The sequence below is a fragment of the Colletotrichum navitas genome (genome assembly GCF_030913465.1).
Source record: "Colletotrichum navitas strain CBS 125086 chromosome Unknown LY79scaffold_47, whole genome shotgun sequence".
Taxonomy (NCBI): Eukaryota; Fungi; Ascomycota; class Sordariomycetes; order Glomerellales; family Glomerellaceae; genus Colletotrichum; species Colletotrichum navitas.
Genome location: NW_026850593.1, coordinates 258,849 through 279,531, shown reverse-complemented (window position 1 = coordinate 279,531; position 20,683 = coordinate 258,849). Strand labels below are relative to the sequence as shown.

Here is a 20,683-nt window from a genome sequence, read left to right as displayed (position 1 = left end):
TGGTCTACCTGACTTTCCTCTCAACTTGAACACTCCGGGGGTAGTTCAGTTTTTCAGGGCTGGAAACCTAATGGTATCAAGGAAAGAATTGACAAGTTCCTTGCTGCGGGTGTAGATAACATCCTGAATGATGCAGATGTCAATGTCACGTGTGGTACTTCATGCATGAAAATCTGAGTAAGTCTAGCCATATGTATATCTTAGGGTCCTTCGGATCATGTGGTCTGTCTAAAGTCTCAACTTTCTCAATGGCCATGAAGAATGTCTTGTTTGACAGCGCGATTGAAGAGTTACGGGCAATTATTGTAAAATTTATCTTTTCTCATATCTCTCACCCCTGCCAGGAGTCCTCCACAACTTTTCGCACGTAGGGGGAAACATCAACGGAGGTCATGGTCCAGACGTCACAGAAAGCCGCCTTGAAAACGCTCTTCTCACGAACTCACTCAAGGCCACCGATCTTTCAGCCGAATCCCATGACGTCTAGACAGTTGCCGAAGCCTGGGACGTCGCCCTAACCACGAAATCCGGTGAAGCCCAGCACGATCACCGGCATGGCGGTTTTGGCTTAGCTGGCCAAGTTTGAGGGACTTTTTGCCTGCTGGTATCACAGGATCCGATTGGATGGGGTTATTAAGAGAAGTTGAATTGTTGCTGCTGATGTTGAAGTGAAGAGAAACTATCACTAATATCTGCTGCGAGCGCCGTTTCATATATCGCCTGAGGTGACATGATCTCTGTTACGCTATATCCTGACAGTCCTCGTTCAGATTAGCTCACTCTTTGTTCCTGAAGAAGTTGACACCGAAGCAAGCTGCTGATCAGCGGACCTCGGCAGAAGAAGCTTTAATCAAATTGCCCCAGCTTTTTTTGGGATTCCAACCCGATAGCTAATATGTGCATTCGACTTAGTCGTTATTGACAATCTGTAATACGGCAGTTCACCATGAAATACGATCGAATTTCTTCCGTGATCTCAAAGATTCGTGTCTACATACAAAAGCAGGAACAGCAGACAAACCGTTCCGACACACCGCTGCCGTCGACGAATCAGCAAAGAATACTCATAATTGAAAGCTGGTACCATTTGGGGTTGACCATGTGGTCTTGTCACTTGTGTGAATCTGTCACGCCAAAGTTGTGCTTGTATTTGCGCAGCTGGACTTGCAAATTTGAGTCGGCGTATTGATTCGCAACCTGGATTTCGTGCTCCGGGTTTTTGTCAGTCAACTTACCCATCAGCTCCACCAGTTTCTTTTGATCGTGAGAAAACGCCTTTCCGTCAAGCATGGAAGGATCGGCCCCCCTCTCCAACAGCCACTCCGCGTACCCCCAGTCCCTCATGGAACAGGCGTATGTTAAAGCTGTCTGCTGTTCTCCTCGCTCCATGACTCGAACTCTGTTGATATCCACATCATCAAAATTCAACATGTGCTCAGCTATGGCACGCCTTCCATCGAACGGCAGCAACTTATACGAGACTTTCTCACTGTTTTTATTCTCTTGGGGATCTTTTTCTGCGGGCAGTGCGAGGATGAACAGCGGGTTCAACCCGGTGATGTTGACGGTCAAGCTACTACTCGCGCGTAGCATCTCAAACGACGCGGGGTCACAACCTTCTATTGCAAGCTCCAAAGTCGAAGTGCTCTGACGATGTAGCGGAATTTCTGTCGAGTAGTCAAGCCTTTCATGGAGCCCGTGAGTAGCTCGGAGGTCAGGCCAGCAAGATCCGATGTCAGGGTCCGCACCATGCGAAACGAGAAACCTTACCAGGGGCGGGTTCCAGACACAGCAAAGATCGTAGAATGGCCAAACGGGCCAAGTGTCTTGCGTGGGCTCCCAAGCTTGGTTTGGATGCCAGCCAAAGTCGATAAAAGTCTGGAACAGTGGTATCAAATTGTCTCCTTTGGGATATGTTTCAAAAATGGAGGCGCCTCTTGGGGTCTGTTTTCGTTTCGAGCCCGGCTCTGTGCCTTCAAACACATAACCATGCAGAGTTGTACCGATTAGCAGCAAGTACCGGGCAATATGAGGTTGGTTGCCGAAGGAAGCCATTTGGAGGCCGAATTGGCGGACAGCATGACTTGGTATGAACCCCCGGACATAAGCTTCGACGTCATCCTGGTAACCCATCCTGCATGCACAGTAGAAATCCAGTTCTGCAGTATTCTCCGGATGCAACAGACCATCCTGGATAGCGTATTCTGGTCGAGGAAGCCTTGGGGGTAAGGGAGGAAAGTCGGCGAAACGAGCTTTGAGATCGCCAATTTCTTTGGATAGTGCTTCGGGCATCAGGGTTATATCGCGCTTCTTGGCTCTTCTCTCCTCGTTAGTTGCTTGGATATGACGAAAATGCCATGCTAACCGCTGGTGCATGCGATCGCGAGTTTCTGGTCGTATGCTTTCCATCTTGAGTTCTTGAACGAAACTGCTTGCATGGGTTTTGGCGGGTTTGGAAAGCGGGTATCATATAACAATCAGCGACAATCAGAGTAAACTACTCTGACCTCTATGTAAAAGCGCTTGTATTCATTTGGAGTTCATGAACAGTCAGTTGAACTTGACGTCTAGGTTTGCTTTTAGGCCAACAGTGGAGCAAAGACTCGAGCTGCAGGGTTGCAGCCAACATGGAATTCTGTCGAAAAACAAAACGCACATTCTATTCAAAATGCTGGCTTTAATTCATCCCTCAGGTTTCTGTCTTTCAATGTGTCTCTTTTTTGCTCTTTTCCTTTCTTTCTACCCTCAGTGCTAGTTGTTCATTACTTGAAGGAAGCTTGTCATTTGTATGTTCTGCTCGATGTTTACATGTGCTTGCCTTTTTAATTTCCTTCTGGATGTAGCAGACATCAACAGAGACATACGAGTCCAGTCGTCCTTTACTTTTCAGACCCAATGGTTTCGAAGACAGAATTCAACGGAATCCTTTTTGGACAGTTTGTGCGGAGCAGGCTCAGAACTTGTATCTTTCACACGAGGTAAGACAAGTTGTTATTGTTTGCACTAGTGCCGATGCTGTGTAATCCCATGAGATCAAAGGACAATCATTTGTTATATTGATCCCGAACACCAAAATCTTCTGAAGTACTGCTTTCGGCAAAGCTATAGCCCGCAATTTGGGACATCAAGAGCGACATTACACGTCAGTGAGGCCATTGAAACATGCAGGCGAGAGATTTGTACCAACGATTTGCGAATGAAAGGCTTGGCAAAAAGAAATCGCATTCGACTTCTATTAGTCTCGACTTCTATGAGTCAATCAATCTGTTGGGGCTCTATTAGTACCATCTCTGATAGCAACGTTCCTTCAATACAGAAAGCCGATCGACACCAGAATTTCCATCAGTACCCAGAGCTCCGCTGATACCGAAAAGAATACCTTTGCCAATGCGCCGGCTTCTACATATCCCATCAGGCCATGAACCAGATGGTCAAGTCGGAAAAAAGTGTTCTTGTATCATGATATATGAAGAAGAGGTGGCCGATTGCAACGAATGCTGGGGTGACACCTGCGACAGTGGGGAGTCACAGAAGGGGCTGATGTGTCATACGAGAAGTGCAGCTATATTATTACATCATCTCGAAACGGACTTCAAGTCATGTATTGAGGGTATATATACCTTCCTACTCTCCCCTGAAAAGCCCTTTTCTAAATACCTCTCAACCGAATCATGGGAGTCCAATTTTCAATACGGGGTCGCTTTTGATTTCGAATCTAAGTGTACAGCTACCTGACTGTTTCTCTTTCATCTGCATATGCATTCTAAGTAGTCTTCCAGTTCTCGGCGTAATATTAACCGACTCAGTATGTACTGTAGCAGATCGTTTTGCAAGGACAAGCGGGGCATCCGATATTCCTCCCGCATTGGGGGCAAGAGCACCACCACATCTATTTATACATTACCCGGTTTTCGATTTTAGGGTAGGTCGCACAATGTGCAAGCTCAGACACTCTTCTCGGGGTCTCTTGGCTCAGCCTGCTCAGAATTCGCCAGTACACCAGTCGACTTCTCACCGGTACCGGCAGCGGCAGCGGCAGCGGCTTCTTTGTCCTTCTTCCTCGCCATACGCGCCTGGTGCTTGGCACGCTTGCTCTCGTTCTTCTCCTGGTCTTCCCTCATCTGCCGGATGACGGGGCTCTTAGCACGAATCCTCTCACCGTATCTCCAGAAGATGAGAGGGATGGGAATGAGAGCGACTTCGAGCAGCCCGCACAGCGTGCCGGCCCACTGGGGCGTCAGGGCTTTGTACATGGCCGGGCCCGCAAGAGGTAGTGTGCCTCCGAACATGGACCGCATGACAGCGTTTCCTGCCAGAGCGGAGGCCGCGTAGATGCCGTATGCTCCTGCGAGGTAGTTGGAGCCATAGATGAAGGAGATGGTGTTGCCGGCGCCAAAAGGAATGCCGAACGCGATGGGGATCGCCCAGTGGATGGTCGCCGGCAGGCATGTCCAGGAGAAGACCAGCTGGCCGATGGGGGTAAGGACGGCGCCAATAGTCATGACGCGGGCTGTGGCCTCAGGCGGGACACGGCCAGTCACAGGGTCCTTGGGGTGAGCGTTGATGATGCGGCGGAAGAGGGGCTCGCAGCAGATGGCCAGGATGGTGCCGATGCCGATGCCGATGAAGGCAAGTCCGGAGATGCCAGGTCCCCAGCCACGGTACTGAGAGAAGACAATCGGGTACGCGACGAAGCACAGATAGAGGATGCCGTAGATAAGTGAGATCCTGGCTGCAGTCAGTTTCGGATTACATGCATGGCGTATGCCGGGTTTCTTACCAGAGGTTGAAGAACCACAAGATGGGTTCCGTGAAGCTTAGTATGAAGGGCCGGCTCAGGTTCAGCTTGATGAGATGGAGTTTGGAGACCTTTTCGTCGTAACGGCACCACCAACGCGGGTCGTCCATCTCCTTGCGTATTCTTGCTGCCTTGCGCTGAAGAATGATGGGTGCGTACGTCTCGCGGATGGTGAGCATCAGGCAGATACCGACACCAGCAATGATAAGGACGATCCAGTTGGTCCATCTCCAGCCCATGTACTGGAAAACGAAGCCACCGATGAGAGGTCCCGTCACGGGCCCGTTCAGGGGTGCAATACTGTAGAAGGACATGGCGAGTGCGCGGTATTCCTCGTTGGATATGTCGACTATAGTTCCTGGGCTGTTGGCAATCAAGGCGGCTCCAAACATTGCGCTAGGACACGGAGGTCAGGTCGTAACACGGGACGAGTGAGTCAAGAAAGAGGCTTACCCGAAGAAACGGACAACGATTAGGGTAGTCAGGGACTTGGCAAGACCACAAGGGATAATCAGGAGTGATGAGATGGTGAAGCAGCCAATGTAAACATATTGCCTGCCGTACAGCTCACTCATCGGCGCCATGAGCAGACTGCCAACCGCAAGGCCGAGGAGGTATGTGGTGACACCAAGCGTTGCGATGACCTGCGTCGAATGAAACTCTTCAACGAGACCCGGGATGGAGGCAGTGTAGCTTGTACTGTACAGCACGATGACCCAGGTAGACAGAGACACGACAAAGATGGTCCAGGAGCGGTACCACAACGGCCAGTTCTTGGGGTTCTCGGGGTCGTCCGGCTCAAAGACGACTTCGAAATCCGGGGGCCGCGACGCGGTGCTGCCGATACTCGTGCCGGTGCGCGTGTAGGTGATGGGCTCTCTGGCGGCGTGCTCGGCCTCCGTCTCGAGGTCGACCGTCAAGGCGTGCTCGAGGGGGTCCAGCGGGTCGGTGTTGGTGGACGAGTGGGACGAGGCCCGGCTCCGGTGGCTATGCCGAGACTCGGCCCCGTTTGACGGACGCAGTGGCGGCGAGTCTTGTCCAGAACTGGTCGAGGCTGCCATGGCGTCCTTGGCGGCCACGTGGGACCCTTTTTCCGGATCCAGCGCGGCGCTCATGGTCAATGGACGCGCAGTGAGGAAACTCTAGACGCTACGTGCCGCGCCGCCTTTCCGCGCAAGATTTGGTTGTCGATCAAGGTTGGAAAGGGAGTGATGAAGTTCCGCGGGAATGAGATGGCAGCAGGCCAGAAGCAGCACGACGAGCCACGGGGCAAGAGCTTTTTAGACGTCGCGGTTTCTTACTGCATTAAACCCAGTGCGGGACGGGACGCTTTTCCCATCTGTCACCAAAAGGCGCGGATTGATGAGCGGTTGTGGATGAAGAAACGGGTGTGTCAGAGATTTACAGATTAACCAGTATCCGCCCCCTTCCTCTAGCAACGCGGTCTGTTTTCTTGAACGGGGGGGAGGGGGGGGGGGGGGGGGGCTAAGGGGAAGGGAATAGTACCCGAAATGGATGTATGGAAGGCAACCCGCATTCGATCTTACCGACACAAAAGGGTGTTGGTGGGTGCGATGTGGGTATTCAAGCACGTAATCGGCGTAAGAGAGACGGGAAAACCCTGGGCAATCATCCCTCCCTCCCCTCCCCCCCCGGGGATAACGGCGGAACTAAGGTCACATCGCATTGCTTCGGGCTAAGATAGTCGCTTTTTCTTGACCGATAGGAAGGGTCGTTGTGGGAGATACAAATGATGACTCTTTGACTCATTAATGCGAGTGAACGAAGAATCGCCCTGAGACTGAGACACAGGCCACTCGAAACCGAGGTCTGGAATTCGGGCAAAGTAGCCGTATCCCGCGGGCGAGGATACGCTGCCGCCAGCCGTATCACAAAAGGGGCCAGACAGGGCTCCATACGGTGAAACGGGCGAGCGAGCCGAGGTTCTTTTCCGGGATGCCCCACACCCTCAAATCAACGAAAATCAGCACTTGGAGCAATGTGCTGTGTTGCCGTGTAAAACGTGCCGTGTGTAAAGCGTGACAATAGCGACTTCGCACACCATGCAGCCCGCTATTTCCGGCGCCTGTCCCTTGTAGGCTGGTCACCCTCGAGACGTCGGCGGGGCGCTGGCCGCAAACCGTAATTCGACTGGGGGCGGCGTTGGCAAACCCATGGTCTTAGCGTAGCGAACCAGGTTTGGCTAAAGTCGGCGGGTGGTCTGCTGCACTCACGAGATTCTTTGCGTGGTGTGATTGCTGACTGCTTGGTCTGACAACGGGCATTTGCTGCGTTTAGTATTACTACTAGGAGACGGGCCGAGATGAAGGCCCCTACGGACAAAATCTATAAGCCAAATCGGCACCGAAGAGTGGGGCGGAGTGCAGAAGTCTCGTCTCACAGGAGTTGGGCTACGAATGTGCAAGCTCCACTTCGGCTCCGATCTACGGAGAAAAGGAACAACACGATTGGCCATCCGATGTCCCGTTGTGAGTCCGGGGAACCGAAACTCAAAAAGAGCATTCGGTAAGAGCTATGTGACTTCACTTCACCAAACGCGGAAATGTGGCGTTATTTATCACGAGATATATAGGCGCTAGTTACTGCCCCCGTAACTAACAGCGTCGTTTTTGATTACCGGTACGTGACATTATACTCCGTAGATAGGTTGAATCCCCAGGCGGTAAGTACCATCGCCTTCCCGCTGCAGCCGATGTGACTAATACTGACAACAGGCCCCTAATGCCTAGACATTCGAGTATAGCTTAAACAAAAGCTACAAGGTTACGCTTGTCGGTACGTTCGACGCGGAAATAATAATTTTCGTCTCATTTTCTACTGCGAGGAAGCATTGCCGGGGGTTACTTCATCAGATCTCAGCCAAGAGTAAGACTTTGTTCACGAGAGGGGGAAAAAAACGGTAGCAATACTAAGAAATACATGGCATTTTGAGAAACGTCACTGAGTTAATACCTAAACTTATGTTACAAGAATCGCCACTTCCATGTCGAGATACAATGAGACCGTTATTTTTGGTCCATGCACCTTGTGATTATGTCAGCCCGAGCGTAGGGCCATGCCAACCAACCATGAGGCGCTCAATAGTGGAGACAATGCTATAAATCTCATGGCTTATGTGAGAGTCGCTTCCTGGAGTTGTGATTCAATATGCTCAAGGACTGAAGCTCTACATCAGTACAAACGTCTCAACCCTACGCGAGCACGTTTATCTCTTGCAGTCATCTGCATGGTGCGGGGTATTATCCTCTGTCCAAGGGCTTCTCTGGAGCGTAACTTTTAAATGATTAAACCTGTTGCTGAGCAGCCAAATCTTCAAGATATTTATATTGACTTCATGTCCCTATGAGACATCCGAGAGTTCTAACAACCCTGACAGATCTTGGCCAGACGATAAGAGGCCAGGCCAACCAGCCGTTTCTGGGGTTGCTTTGAGACGAGACGAGAGGAGGGTCGCGCACGGTATTCCAAGGGGAAGCCGCACAAGGCAGGAGCAAACAAAAACATCCCAATAGTGAAGTTGCCGGGGTCTCCTGCCCCAAAAACACTGTCCCCAAGTCCTTTTTTCCAATCATCAGACCACCATTAGGACATGTCGGCAAGAACGAATCTCCCACCATTCGAATGTACATATATGTTCAGACACAGAATGATCGTGATGCATAGGTAAGAGAGCGGAAGAAGAGGAGGCCCCTATCCTCAGCACAACAAAGATGCATACTCTTTCAATGGTAATCTTTGAGAAAGCGCAAGGTGAGAAACCGCGGGACAAAGCTATTTCCTAGGCTTTGGGGCCGAAGGTAGTGTAAGTGATGACACCAAACTGCCCAGGAATGATCACGGTTAAGCAGCTTCGCTTGATTGGAAACGGAGACGAGTGGTTGGTTCCCTTGCATGACTGTGTTGTGGGTCTATAAATCTTGATCACCAGTCAACAAATCAACCCGTCTGTTCAAGTGCATCCTACATCAATCAGAAGATTGACAGGGTTTTTTGCAGTGTAGTAGTAGGCAGTAGTATTTAACGCCGGGGGATGCAAAACTAGTGGCAAAGGGCGCGGTTTCTTGCAGTGGCGCAGCCGCCGTGGCTGCGCCTAGCCACCAGGCAACAAGATTCAGTTCAATGGTCAAAAGAAGAGACGCGCCCACACGCGCGGCCCTCTCTATCTTACCTCTGGCTATCGTGATTCCCGTCCATTTCCATGTTTGCTCTCAACTCACAGGCTTTTGCTCTGCGAGTGGAATGAGGACGAGACGAACTTTGCTTGAAGATGCAGCCCGAGTTCACAGGCCCAAGCCATGACTGGTGGCAGCGTCCATCTGACGGCAGTTTGGTTCCGTTGGTGCTCCAGACCGGCGGTAACCCACAGCTTCTGCCCGAAACGTCGAGATGGAGTCGTCTAGGATCACCAATCTCCCGGGTTTCGCCTCTTGTTCGCGTTTCGTATTGGATTGGCTCCTCGTTGTTCATACGCGGCACACGCAAATATGACCTCTGCATTAGGTCAATTGCCTTCACAGCACTGAAGCTGGTCCTCGCATTGCCTGTCATTTGCGTCCTTGTATGCGGCCTTCCCTCACCCGTCGATTTGTGCTGACAGATTACATAGGTGTTCTGGGCAGGAAACCTAGAAAACTCATTGCCACAACTTGATGATGCTCCGCATTTTATCGTCGACTTGCGTTATGACACTGTTCACGTCCCTCGGTCAACGGATGATGGTTCATCGTCGCATCCATACCAACCCGCTCCAGCACATATAAACGATGGAAGTACTGAGGACCATACAGGATCATCTGAACAGCCATACACAGATAACATCGGATTGGGTCGGGCTCTCCCTCCCTCGGACCGGAGACGAATTGTTAGTTCGCCAACCTTACTCCGACCGAGGTACCTTTGCTTCGTCAAGGATTTCGACAAAGGCATCTACGAAACAGTTAAAGTCTCCGAATATCTGGAAAATCATGGAGACGATATTGACCTGGAGTTCGTGTTTGTCTCATATACGCGCATGCAGTTCAGAGTTGCCACCGAGGTGGAGATCGACAAGCACGAATACCCCGATGAGGCCACCAGAGAGGCCAACAGGGAGATTGCACGACGAGACAGACGAACGCTGGCCCAATGGGGCATCGACGCAGCCAAACGTGTGGGGAAGAGGGCATTCTGGTTGGACTTCGAATGCGTCCGCAATGACGACGGGGTCGCAAGATCCACGAGCAGCAGCGAGGATGTCTACCGCATTTGCGACATTGTCAGAGCCGCGCACTCCATGATCATTGCAATTGGGCCATCCGCTTCCGACAAGGTTGCGGCACACATCGACGGCCGCGAGACTCCGGGGTACAGACGGGAGGAAGTGACACCCTGGCTACGACAATGGGGTTCACGTCTGTGGACGCTTCCCGAGCTACTACTCTGCCCCGCCGAGTACCGTATCAAACTCTACGTTCTCGGCGATGCCGCAGAGCCAAAGGCAATAGCCAAACGCAACTTTGCCGAGCGGGCCTGGGACGACGCGGAAGCCGTGAAAGAACTGGTCGACCACTTTGAAGGCTCTGCGATCCTCGCCGAGCTACGTCTCATAGAGGCGGCTTTCTCCTGTTTCTCGAGGCGTCAGACAGACCAGTTCAGCCAGGGAGACATCGCCTACGCCACCATGGGGCTCTTCCCTAGCCGCCATAGGCCACCAGTCAACAAAGAAGACTCCGGGTTCCAGGCCTTCGTCAAGCTCTCTCTCGCCAACAACAGCGGTGCTTTCTTGAGCCGGTTGCTTTGCTTGGCCCCTGGACAGGGTGCTCCGTGGCACCGGGTCGAAGACCGCTGGGGCGTCGCACTCAGCGACATATACCCAATCAGTAAAGTCTCTGGCCCAACCGACTCCGAGGCCATCATCTTGGATGGCGTCTACGGTGCGACTATTCACTGGGATAAGATTGACGCCGAGCCCTGGTTTGGACGGAACGCCAAGTTCATCACCCCTTGGTTAGCGGTTGTCCAGATTAACGTATTCATCGTATCTGTGACGTTTCTTGTATCTGTATACACGGTGGTGAATATTAGTGAATGGATGAGATCACACGATTCGTGGCAGATGGAGAAGGTTTTTTTCAGACTCTACTCGTGGATTCTTCCTGGGGTCGGTCTGATTGCCGGAACATTGTGCATAGTGGTTATCGCTTCGCGGTGTCAGCCCCAACCACCACATAAGTGCCGCCTTTTCGGGATGGAAGGAATTGTGGCTGCGAGCAAAGTGGCAGAATATCTCTGGGGCTTCGACCACGGTGAACTGACGACAGTCACATCTCTGTCATACAGCGATACTAGGGATTCCCGACAGCCTCTCATGCCATCTCAGTGCTTTCCCAGACAAGAAGAAAATGCCTTCACTCTGGTAGACACCAAGATGATGACGGTCACGCATCTCCATTGCAGCCACCCCCCAGTCGCCATGCTTGTCTGCGGCTCAGAGAGGGGAGTGCAGAGGTCGTTACTCTGCTCATACAACTGGAGCACACAAACCTTCCATCGGCAGGCTGTTCTCAGAGTGGCGCGTCAGGGCCTTGACCAACTGCATTTGATTGATGGAGTTCGATTTTCGCTGGCGCCTCACCCGGATGCCAACACCAGCCTGCCCGAAGACGCGAGCAACTCGACCCTGCGGAGCCCAAGGCCACAGTTCGATAATGACTTGGAAGTTGGAGCTGGGAAACACGATTGGAAACTCCAATCTTCTCAGAGACTCTGCCGCACTTGGAAGACAGAACTGTTGTTTCTGGCCCTGTGCTTCGTGAGTTTGCCGCCCATCCAAGGGATAATAGCTAAGCTCTAGCAGGCTAGTATCAACACCATTGGGTCCTATCATGAGGTCAGCCGCATTGGGCTGCTCTCCTACAGCCTTTCCTTCATCGGAGGTCTGCTGTCAGCCCTCGTACTACTGTGCTACCTGCCACTTACCATCATCGCTATGTGTACATTCGCCGCGAGTGGTGAGTTAAAACCCCTTCATACTTGAACCCCTAACTTATTAGTGCTCGCAGTTGTCTTTGGAATAATGAGCATGGATGCAACACTTGGTCGCAGCGCCATTAACACCCCTCTCGCCCTGGCTTGTGAGTTTGCCAAAGGGAACCTTGCCTTGACACTGATAAAGTACATGCTATCATGGTATCCGACCAACGAACTTCCGCTGCGGTTTTTACTTTGGAGCGTCTTCAGAGCAATGTTTCTCAATAACAAGGGCTCATCTGGCATTGGTATCTATATCAATGTGCTGACTTTTGTGTTAAACATTATGGCTCTCATTGTTCTCTTCTCGACAGATTTCATGAACCTGATCGGCGGCCCAAGAGACATCACTTGGCTTTCTCCACATCAGAAGTTGTACTATTCGACTAGGTCGGCTGCATCTGAACTCCAACCTGTCACATGGAAGCGTGTGTGGCGCGATCGACAGGCAAGTTGTACTAGGACTCTCCGACACTTTGCTTACACTAACACTCTTCTGATAGCAACTGGTTATCAAGTTGATACAACCGTTTTCTGTATTTGTCATATCTCTTTTGAGATCTCTCAGTCTCACAGTTCCATATAAGAATGCATATATTCCATATGCATCGGAAGCTGGAGCTGTCGTCTTCATCGTTCTCGCCGGGCTTGCCGTCTACAAATTCCCGTCAAAGCTTTGTAAGTGAAATACTAAGTGAAAATAGTAACAATACAACTTCTAACTCCGCTGTTGTAGTTCGTACGGTGGCTATGTGCTCCATACTTTCAGGTGCTGCTACTGTGATCGGCACATCGAGTCTGGGAAGCCACTTACCGTTTCCCCTCCATCTCATTGGGCAGCTGCACCATGTCGTACCACCCCGTAAGTCAAATTAGGGACAATAAATGTATCATTGTCTTGAAATAACACCAATTGCAGTGCTTTGGGCGATGGCAGTCCGCGAGACGCCGGCCTGGGCCGAAGCCTTGGGTACAGTCTCTCTGTCATTGATCGGGACGGTCATCGGTCAGACAATATTCTTCTTTACATTTCAAAAGTTGAATACCAACCCGGTGCAACTAGCCCTTTTCCTAAGCCAGGTCACCGTCTGGGCTGTACTTTGGGCACGTCAGCAAAAGCTCGGTGGGGTAAGGTTGCCTGAAGACACACAGGACAGTCGAACACCTTTAGAGGTGAACCACAGCGAAAGCGGGATAGAATAGCAGTGAATAGTCATTTTGTGTTCTCGAACTTTGAATGATAAGGGAAAGTATTCTTCTCCACAGAAGCTTTGTTGAATTAAAGCCCCGAGTTTTGAAATGTCACATGTCCTTGACCATTAGGTGTCCTCGTCTCGGAAGGCTAGGCAAGGGCGAGGTAAGACATTCAAAGGCGTGTGCTCAACTTGTCGGGCGGGTTGCGGAACGCCACACTAGCCAAATTGATTCCAAGGGAAGCAGCAAGCCCCTTAATTCTAATTCGAGTTTCTTAATACTTGAATGGACTCGTCTATAGAAGTTGGTTCCAAACGCACTCTCCATCCGTTATATTCTCACCGAACGAAAATGGGCGTCCCGGCATGTTACTCTACAAGGCGTCCCGGTAGTCATCATGCCACTGCTGCCGCTATACTACTCTTCATCATACGGGCCTTCTGGATCAGAGCCGAGAATCTTGATCCCAGTTTGCAAGTACAAGTCACTCTCTGGGTGCCAAATTCGCGCGGGGACGACTATTTCGACCACCCGCCTCTTGATTCCTCGGAGGTAAGATCGGTCTGCAACGGCCAAAAATGGGACTCCAATACAAACACAGAGGTCGTATTCACCTGCGACAACTCGGTTGGTGAAATTGTAGACACACGGAACTCGATTCTTAACTGCGTACGGTATGCAATACCGGCAGGAGGATCCCTGGTTATGCCCAGGATCATTGTTCGCAAAGGTTCAGGTACCAAAGCCGATATATAGACGGGTGAGCGAACAGGCGCCTGATCACGGTAACCCAAACTTAAGCCTACAGGTAAAGGGAAGCATGTGGGATATACGTTCGATGCGGACCACTTCATTAAGTCCCTTCGTCTCTCATGTCCACTATTACGCTTGTACGATGACGTGGAAGAAGTTTACAAAGCGCTCGGGCCGCCCCTAACATGATCTCTGGGCCTCTTCCCAGAATCACTGATAGACGAAGAGAAGATACCAAGCACAGGGATTCAGCATCCTAATAGATGGAGGGGCCAGCTGTACGACTGGCTTGGGCAAGTACAAACTGATGTCTCTCCTACTGGAAGACCTAACTATGGCGGGCGTTCGTATCTGACTTTTCCGATATACAACGACGGCGAGCTTTGGAGACATTCTGAAGTTTAGGCCTGACGCTCGAGAGCTTGCAACAAAAGCGTTGCTTCAGATGGCAAAGATCTCCGGCTCCAAGCTCACGCAACCTGAGGGCGATGCAGCACCTAGCAAGCCAGGTACATATGCGGGCACCATCCCTGAGAACGCCTATCTTGGCATATACCTGCAAGAGGGGAAAGACTCTGAAGAAACGCGGACTCTGTTCGCTGAGACTAAGCAGACCGCTGACTACCTCGAACAAGCCGTTGATGCGGGTCTTTCTCTCGTCTACATAGCAAATGGCGACGCCACACAAGTCAAAAGCCTCAAAAGTGAGGCCAAAGCCAAGAGCATCACCGTCGTTACGAAACAGGATTTTCTTGGGAACAAGAATGGTTTGGAGAATCTCCAAAGGGATCAGCAGGCTCTGGTGGACTTCCTGGTTCTGTTGAGCGCATCGCATTTTAGCGGTGCCGCGTGCTCGAGCTTTTCATGGAACGTGGCACTAAAGCGGCATTTACTAGTTCAGAGTCCAAGGAGGAAACACTGGGATGGACCGCAAACTTTCAAAAATCGACCGAACCACCTTCATGGGGAGCCTGAGAGTTGCCCTGAGTTCTTCGCATGCCTCTGGCCATAGAGCAACAATCACAATCACATCACTACTCAGTTTGGTCATATTTGAAGAGAATTGCTTGGTTAAGGAGTTTGATGGACCTGAAATTTTACATACATCTTGGTCAACAAAGGAACTTGGAACGCTTTCTGTGCTGGAAATGGCCATAGTGCGGCATCACCATCACTTCGCAGTTCATGAGATGCTAGAGATATTGAAAAGGTGCAGGACCGTCAACTCATGAAACGAGCAATCTTTCCAATCACACTGTAACCTAGGGGTGACTTTTTCTACCTTTCGTCTCTTTCGTCTACTCCAAACTGGTTTTCCCAGCAGGAAATTTGAAATATTCAGGATATCGCACGACTTTTTACGGCCTTCCTCCCCCCTCAGCCTGACTTTTGGGCGTAGAAGCTCTCAAAGAGCCTCTCCCGTTCGACGCAGCCGATTTTCTTGATGTTTTTGGCGACTCTCTGCTACTCAAGTCTGTCATCGCCAGCTGAGAGCCTCTGGCTGCTGCTGATTTTGCTATATCCATCAACGATTTGACCGTCATCACTGGCTGTAACGAAGGCATTCCCTGTCCCTGGGGGGTCTTCCAAGAAATATAGGATCATGTTTACCATCTAACCAATTGAAGACGTCGAAATAGAGGGTGTGAAAGACTCCCTAGGTGCTAGTGTGAAGGATCTAGATGGACACATTGTAGCCCTCGATCTTGGCAGTGTTCTTGGCTCAAGATTGTACCAGATACGTGCGGTGACGCTCCATCCCAGTGAGATCGACCATATCGTCAGAGTTTCCCGACTTTGTTGTCGTGGAAGACCCTGAATTGGAATCCTGACAAGCGTCTCTGGTTAATTTGACGGTGACGAAGTGGCCTGGAAGCTTCTAATCATCAGGCAACGCGGTTCATCCCTTAATCTTGAAAGGGCTAAGTGGCCAGTTCTCGTGAGATTTGTAGCCGCAAATATTGTCATTGTAGAGGGAAAACATATCTATGTACTTTGGCGTTAGGCAAAAGATTATAAATAACATAGGCTTTGTTAACTAAGCCGTCTTTACATGTCTTAAAGCGGCAAGCTAGGTTCTAGGGTATCCTGCTTGCTATAAGAGAAGATAACAGAAAGGGTAGAGGTCTGTAACAAAGCATAAGAAGAATAAACAGATATAATTCTATTTAAAACTATTTCAAGGAAGAGATTTACTAGCTTACAAGCTTGTAAGGGATGACGTTAGTTAAATAGGCTTAGCTGTCTATTACAATTCTCTGAAGCTAGATGTTCCTAAGACCTAATTATAATCTAAGGACTACTGCTTGTTCTACGTTATCTCTTTTACTAATAAACATTATTACTATTAACCTCCTTATCCCTAGACCTTTAACTTATGTAATTTAACGAACTATAATATCTCCTTAGTATATACTCTAAACATAGAGGCGCTTTAATACAATCCATTCAGCTTAGAATAGTTATTGCCTACCCTTGTCTTCTAGTAAACTTAATAGAATATTATGTCTCTTGCTATTAATATTAATGTTAACACAAGTAGGATCAAGGCTATCAATACAACCTATTGAGACTAATTTACTTACCTATTCCTATATCTTTTACTTAGTGTAGTAGGGTGTCCCAGTGGTCATATGCTAACCTAATATCATTCAGATAAAGTTCTATTAATGAGCTGTTTGCTAGAGCTTTTAATGATTTCGAGACGTACGTACACAGCCTGCGTAGATGTAGCTTGCTCAGAGACTCCAGACGAATCTCGCCCACTGGTATGTGGACGTCTGTAAAAAAGAAAAAGAAAATAAAAAAAGCCGAGCGAAGGCTGTTTCAAGTATGGAAATGCGTGCAACATCGCCAACAGGTTCTCCTTCTTTGATACAGGTGAACGGCTTTGAGCTCAGGTATGGTTATATGCATCATAGGCGTTCTCTTATCAAGAGACGAAGGGCTAAGCCGGACTTCAACGGTAAGCTGGCGAACTGAGGGAGTCGAAGGAAGCAGACAGAGAAAACTCTGCGCTGCAGGCACCCAGTTGTCATCTCCTCTGCCCGTCTTCCTGGTTTACCAACGGTTCCGGCAAAACTGATGTGTAATAGCATTTCTTCTCTTTTCGTCTGAAATTTCTTTCCAGCCCATGGCTGCACCTGCCTTCTTTCTTGCGTACCTCCCAAAATGCAAAACCCCACCAACAAACTCACCTTCACCATCTTCTTACCAAAACTTCACCTCACACAAGACCTGCCTCAAACACAACAATCGAACCACCGCAGTGATGGCCTCAAACAATCTCAAAGGCCTCACCAAGGCCATGAAGGATCTTCAGCTGCCAAAGGTCGCCAAGAAGAGTCTCCCTGCTATCCCGTATGAGATAACTCTCCATATCCTTGAGGCCCTCATCAACCTGGCCGACGACCCAGCCGTCACCCTCACGTGGTGGCTGACCTACGAACGTACAGCCGATACCAAGCTAGTCGTCATCGACATGCAGCCCTGCCCGAATTGCAAGACGCCTCCTGTGAAGAATCGCTTTGCTAAGCTCCGCTTGCCCTCCCAAGTCAACAGACAGGGTCGCGCTCTTGTGCACCGCCGGTTCCCTCGCCTCTACATGATTGACGACGCCAGCGGCATGGGGAAGCAGTATGCACCGGTCCTGGCCTGGGTCCAACCCGAGACAGACAGTTTTGTTCCCTTCTTTGGTTCCTACCAACTCGAGTACGCCATGGCTGAGCACTGGTACAAGCAAGCCGTCGTGCTGCCCACCCCTGCGGGCTTCGAGATGCTTCAACACATACACCACCTTTGGCTTCCCAGCCTTGACTTTCTTTCAGGACTGAACCGACCCGGCCTCCGAGCACTCTTCCGCATGCCTAACCTGAAGGACATCACCGTCGACACTAGAGACATTGTGGCAAAGAGCAAGATCATGCACCCCGGACGGCTTCCCATTGACGAGGACTTGTTCCCTTGGCTCCATGTCTGGTACCGCCATTCAGCCGCCTTCAACCGCCTCTGGGCCGAGTTCAACACCCGAGATGTCCGCCTCTACGCCGTCGCTGGAGGTGTCAAGAAGAAGGGTGTTATTATCGAGCTCTTCCCCACTGATTCCGGCATCCGCATGCGATACCTACACCCAAACTGCACTTGCTGCGACCACAATGCCCCCAAGTACAGCACAATCTATCACAGCAAAAATAAGTGATGGGTGTCCTGAAAGGCCATATGTGGCAATCGAGCCTGAGAAGAGGAACTTTACGTTCACAAACAATGTCGACCTCGCCTTACGCCACACTTTCGGTTGTCGTGAATAATACCGTCTCTTTGCTATGGAAGATGGTCTTTCCCCCCCCCCTTTATCTTGGCCAGTTTTGGCTTGTTCACTGGGAGGATTTGTTTGGTAGATACAAAGGCTTGCTTGGTCTTGATATGTTGCTTGGTGCAACACAGTTGTCGTCTTTCCCAAGCATTGTAACAGAGTCCGAATCACTCTCAGAATAACGGACTCATTGGGGCGAGGCAAGGCTTAATGGATTGGTAGTTAGATGAGAATACAACAGGCTTCGCATTAATTCAAGTTCTTTCTTTCCTCTCCTATTTTGTGCTGGAAAAAAAAAAAAGAAAGAAGAAAAAGTGCCATTTTGTCTAGTTTCTCTTTCCATAATCAACCTTTTGTCTGCTCTTTGACACCAAGTTAAAGAGAAAAACAGCAAAACAGTCGCGATATCTATTCTCAGCCACGTTGCCTCTCCTTGTATGACTTTAAAGAACCCACATCTTGGGATTCTTTAACCCCGGATACATGCCATGGCTACAGTCCAGTCTGACAGCTACCGCACTACTCTCCATGACGACGTGCCAAGGTTGACCCTGCACACTCCCCTCCCCCCGCCAGCTCCTGCTGACCAGTGGCATCTCCATCGCAGGACTGCAAAAGACGACGCGCTATACACCCTTCATTCGGGGTCCTCAACCACACCCATGAATCCCCGACAATTCTCAGTCTTCTCGCGGGACATTGTCTCGTTTCCAACCTTCTGCGATGGGCACACGAGGAGCGTGCTTCAAGGCCGACCGGACCCTTTCCCCAACTCGACCACAGTCCCAAACTGTCGACGCTTCCGTCTTTTCCCAAGAGAGCAAAGCCTGAAGAAGATGTTTGCGACACTCCTGTCGAACATCTCCTGCGTAACGGCATAGTACCTGGGAGGCTCCTGCTCGAGACTCGAGAACCAGAGCGCGCACAGGTGAGCCGATGTCGCTGTGGCTGGAGTGTACAGAGCCACCCCGGCACTTTCCAGCGCGCTAGGCATACGCAGCGTGGCGTGGGAGGCGTTTACAAATGGGAGTCAGGGTGGCGACGATGCTACCGCGGCGAGGGGGGATTTTGTCAATTTTGACATAACGAGGAGCAGTAAATGCGAGGGACGAGTTGTCCCGTGGTTCTGTTCCAGGATAAGGAGAACGGCCTCGTAGTCCTTTTGGATTCAGTATGGCAATGAGCAGAGAGGTACACGGCGAGACGCAGGGTCAAGTTTCCGCCGGCATACGCATTTTTGATGGCAAACCCTCGCGCCAGGTCGCGACGCCGGCCCCGACATGCCAGGCTTCTGGGTCTGAGACATGGCATCCGCTGTCTGTATGAAGGGAATATGGAATCGAGCTGCGTGAAGAAAAAGCCAATCATGTTGTATGTTGAGCAGAAACGACGGCCTTGACAGACATTGCCAAAATTCAAGGGGGCCATGGTTTCCGCTTGGTCCTTGCCCTTCCCGAAGCCAGAAGAACGACAACACCACGAGCTAGGCGAATATCAATCTTTTCACAAGTCTTGAAGAAGAGCAGTATATGTGCCCTGAAATCCTGCACACGGCCCTTGACGCGAGCGTAATGTCATGAGATAGGAGGGCGGTCGCCAGACGGTGTGGGAGAGGGAGGTCACTTACCTCCCCGCGGCCTCCCGGCCCCTTCAACTTCCCCTCTTACCATTCATGCCGCCGTAGTAGATTCCGGGAAGCTCTTCCATCGGCTTATCTCTTCCAAAGTCATCCGACAATGGGGACCACCGTCTCCCGTGACAGACAACTGCGCCCCGAATAGAATCTCCTGGCCATTGGCGTTCTCGCACCACGGCACCCGACAATAATCATTCATCGACCCGTTTATTGTTCCTTTTCCGCCAAGAGTTCGTAGTCTTCGGTTCTCCCGAGTCGTCGTCCGACATCGCAGTCGTTCCAGGATGTGGAAAAATAAAAAGCCTCCCACTCGGAGCGTCGTGCATCGTTCCGGGTTTCCGAGCGATCAAGTCGTGGAGGCGCACCAATCACCTTCGAGTCCACTCTTACGCCGTCGTCGTCGTCGTCGGGTTGGAAATCTTGGTTGTGCCGCACATCGTCCAAGTTTTTGGTTTTCTTCTCTTCTTCGGCCTTGGGCCCTGAATCCGTCTTATCCACCTCTTCAGCAGCGCGAGTTAGGCAAAACAATCCAGTCATCGGCCGGCCAATTCCCGTCAATCATCTCGTTTCCTCTCTCTTCGAACCATGCCGGCTTTGGTTTCGAATCGTCGTTTCCGGGTTCGATAACAGTTGTTCTCGTCGCTTATCCCCACCTCCGCGTCCGCCAGGCGTCGTCAAGCATGGCTTACCAAAACCAAAACACACAACAAACACAGGATTTCACGGCGGGCAATCAGCGAGGATGAAGTTATATCAGAAACCCGGGGGTAAGGGCATTCGTTAGGGTTTAAAAAGGCACGTTAACAACGGGGCGCTGGTCCTCGTGGCAAAAACCGGTGTGGGCAGCAGAAACAGGCAATGCCGCACAGCCGATCCCGCCGATCACCATCGCCTCCTCTCCCCTGAAAGGTAACCCTCCCCAAATTCATCCGTTTCCTCCCAGTCTAGGTAGTCAATCTTC

At 50.7% G+C, this 20,683-nt stretch overlaps 6 protein-coding genes across 6 annotated transcripts; 4 read left to right on the top strand and 2 right to left on the bottom strand.

Annotated features, from left to right (window-relative positions):
* Positions 1–1,110: 1,110 nt before the first annotated feature.
* LY79DRAFT_519318 (uncharacterized protein) lies at positions 1,111–2,376 on the bottom strand (the record flags this gene model as incomplete). Its single annotated transcript, XM_060555124.1, has 1 exon — positions 1,111–2,376. One exon carries the CDS (start codon positions 2,374–2,376, stop codon positions 1,111–1,113), a length of 1,266 nt encoding a protein of 421 aa, XP_060412234.1.
* Positions 2,377–3,944: 1,568 nt separating this feature from the next.
* Positions 3,945–5,913, bottom strand: LY79DRAFT_519391 (major facilitator superfamily transporter; the record flags this gene model as incomplete). The annotated part of the gene is made up of 3 exons (XM_060555134.1): positions 3,945–4,728; positions 4,781–5,194; positions 5,252–5,913. 3 exons carry the CDS (start codon positions 5,911–5,913, stop codon positions 3,945–3,947), a joined length of 1,860 nt encoding a protein of 619 aa, XP_060412233.1.
* Positions 5,914–8,966: 3,053 nt separating this feature from the next.
* Positions 8,967–11,762, top strand: LY79DRAFT_277025 (uncharacterized protein). The gene is made up of 2 exons (XM_060552080.1): positions 8,967–9,377; positions 9,426–11,762. Exons 1-2 carry the CDS (start codon positions 9,087–9,089, stop codon positions 11,649–11,651), a joined length of 2,517 nt encoding a protein of 838 aa, XP_060412232.1. The 5' UTR covers positions 8,967–9,086; the 3' UTR covers positions 11,652–11,762.
* Positions 11,763–13,168, top strand: LY79DRAFT_277026 (uncharacterized protein). Its single transcript, XM_060552081.1, has 5 exons — positions 11,763–12,275; positions 12,331–12,505; positions 12,564–12,689; positions 12,747–12,833; positions 12,891–13,168. The coding sequence occupies exons 1-5, from the start codon at positions 11,874–11,876 to the stop codon at positions 13,028–13,030; spliced, it is 930 nt and encodes a 309-aa protein (XP_060412231.1). The 5' UTR covers positions 11,763–11,873; the 3' UTR covers positions 13,031–13,168.
* A 204-nt stretch (positions 13,169–13,372) lies between these two features.
* Positions 13,373–14,786, top strand: LY79DRAFT_591707 (uncharacterized protein; the record flags this gene model as incomplete). The annotated part of the gene is made up of 4 exons (XM_060561314.1): positions 13,373–13,757; positions 13,830–13,930; positions 14,003–14,117; positions 14,164–14,786. The coding sequence occupies 4 exons, from the start codon at positions 13,373–13,375 to the stop codon at positions 14,784–14,786; spliced, it is 1,224 nt and encodes a 407-aa protein (XP_060412230.1).
* A 2,259-nt stretch (positions 14,787–17,045) lies between these two features.
* On the top strand, positions 17,046–17,972 carry LY79DRAFT_519324 (uncharacterized protein; the record flags this gene model as incomplete). The annotated part of the gene is made up of 1 exon (XM_060555127.1): positions 17,046–17,972. One exon carries the CDS (start codon positions 17,046–17,048, stop codon positions 17,970–17,972), a length of 927 nt encoding a protein of 308 aa, XP_060412229.1.
* Positions 17,973–20,683: the final 2,711 nt, after the last annotated feature.

Bases quoted from the DNA above. Each gene is read 5' to 3' on its own strand.
- LY79DRAFT_277025 (XM_060552080.1), top strand. From the start codon at position 9,087: ATGCAGCCCGAGTTCACAGGCCCAAGCCATGACTGGTGGCAGCGTCCA. The intron at 9,378-9,425 runs GTATGCGGCCTT...CAGATTACATAG, and splicing joins TGCCTGTCATTTGCGTCCTT to GTGTTCTGGGCAGGAAACCT.
- LY79DRAFT_277026 (XM_060552081.1), top strand. From the start codon at position 11,874: ATGAGCATGGATGCAACACTTGGTCGCAGCGCCATTAACACCCCTCTC. The intron at 12,506-12,563 runs GTAAGTGAAATA...CCGCTGTTGTAG, and splicing joins CAAATTCCCGTCAAAGCTTT to TTCGTACGGTGGCTATGTGC. The intron at 12,690-12,746 runs GTAAGTCAAATT...CACCAATTGCAG, and splicing joins GCACCATGTCGTACCACCCC to TGCTTTGGGCGATGGCAGTC.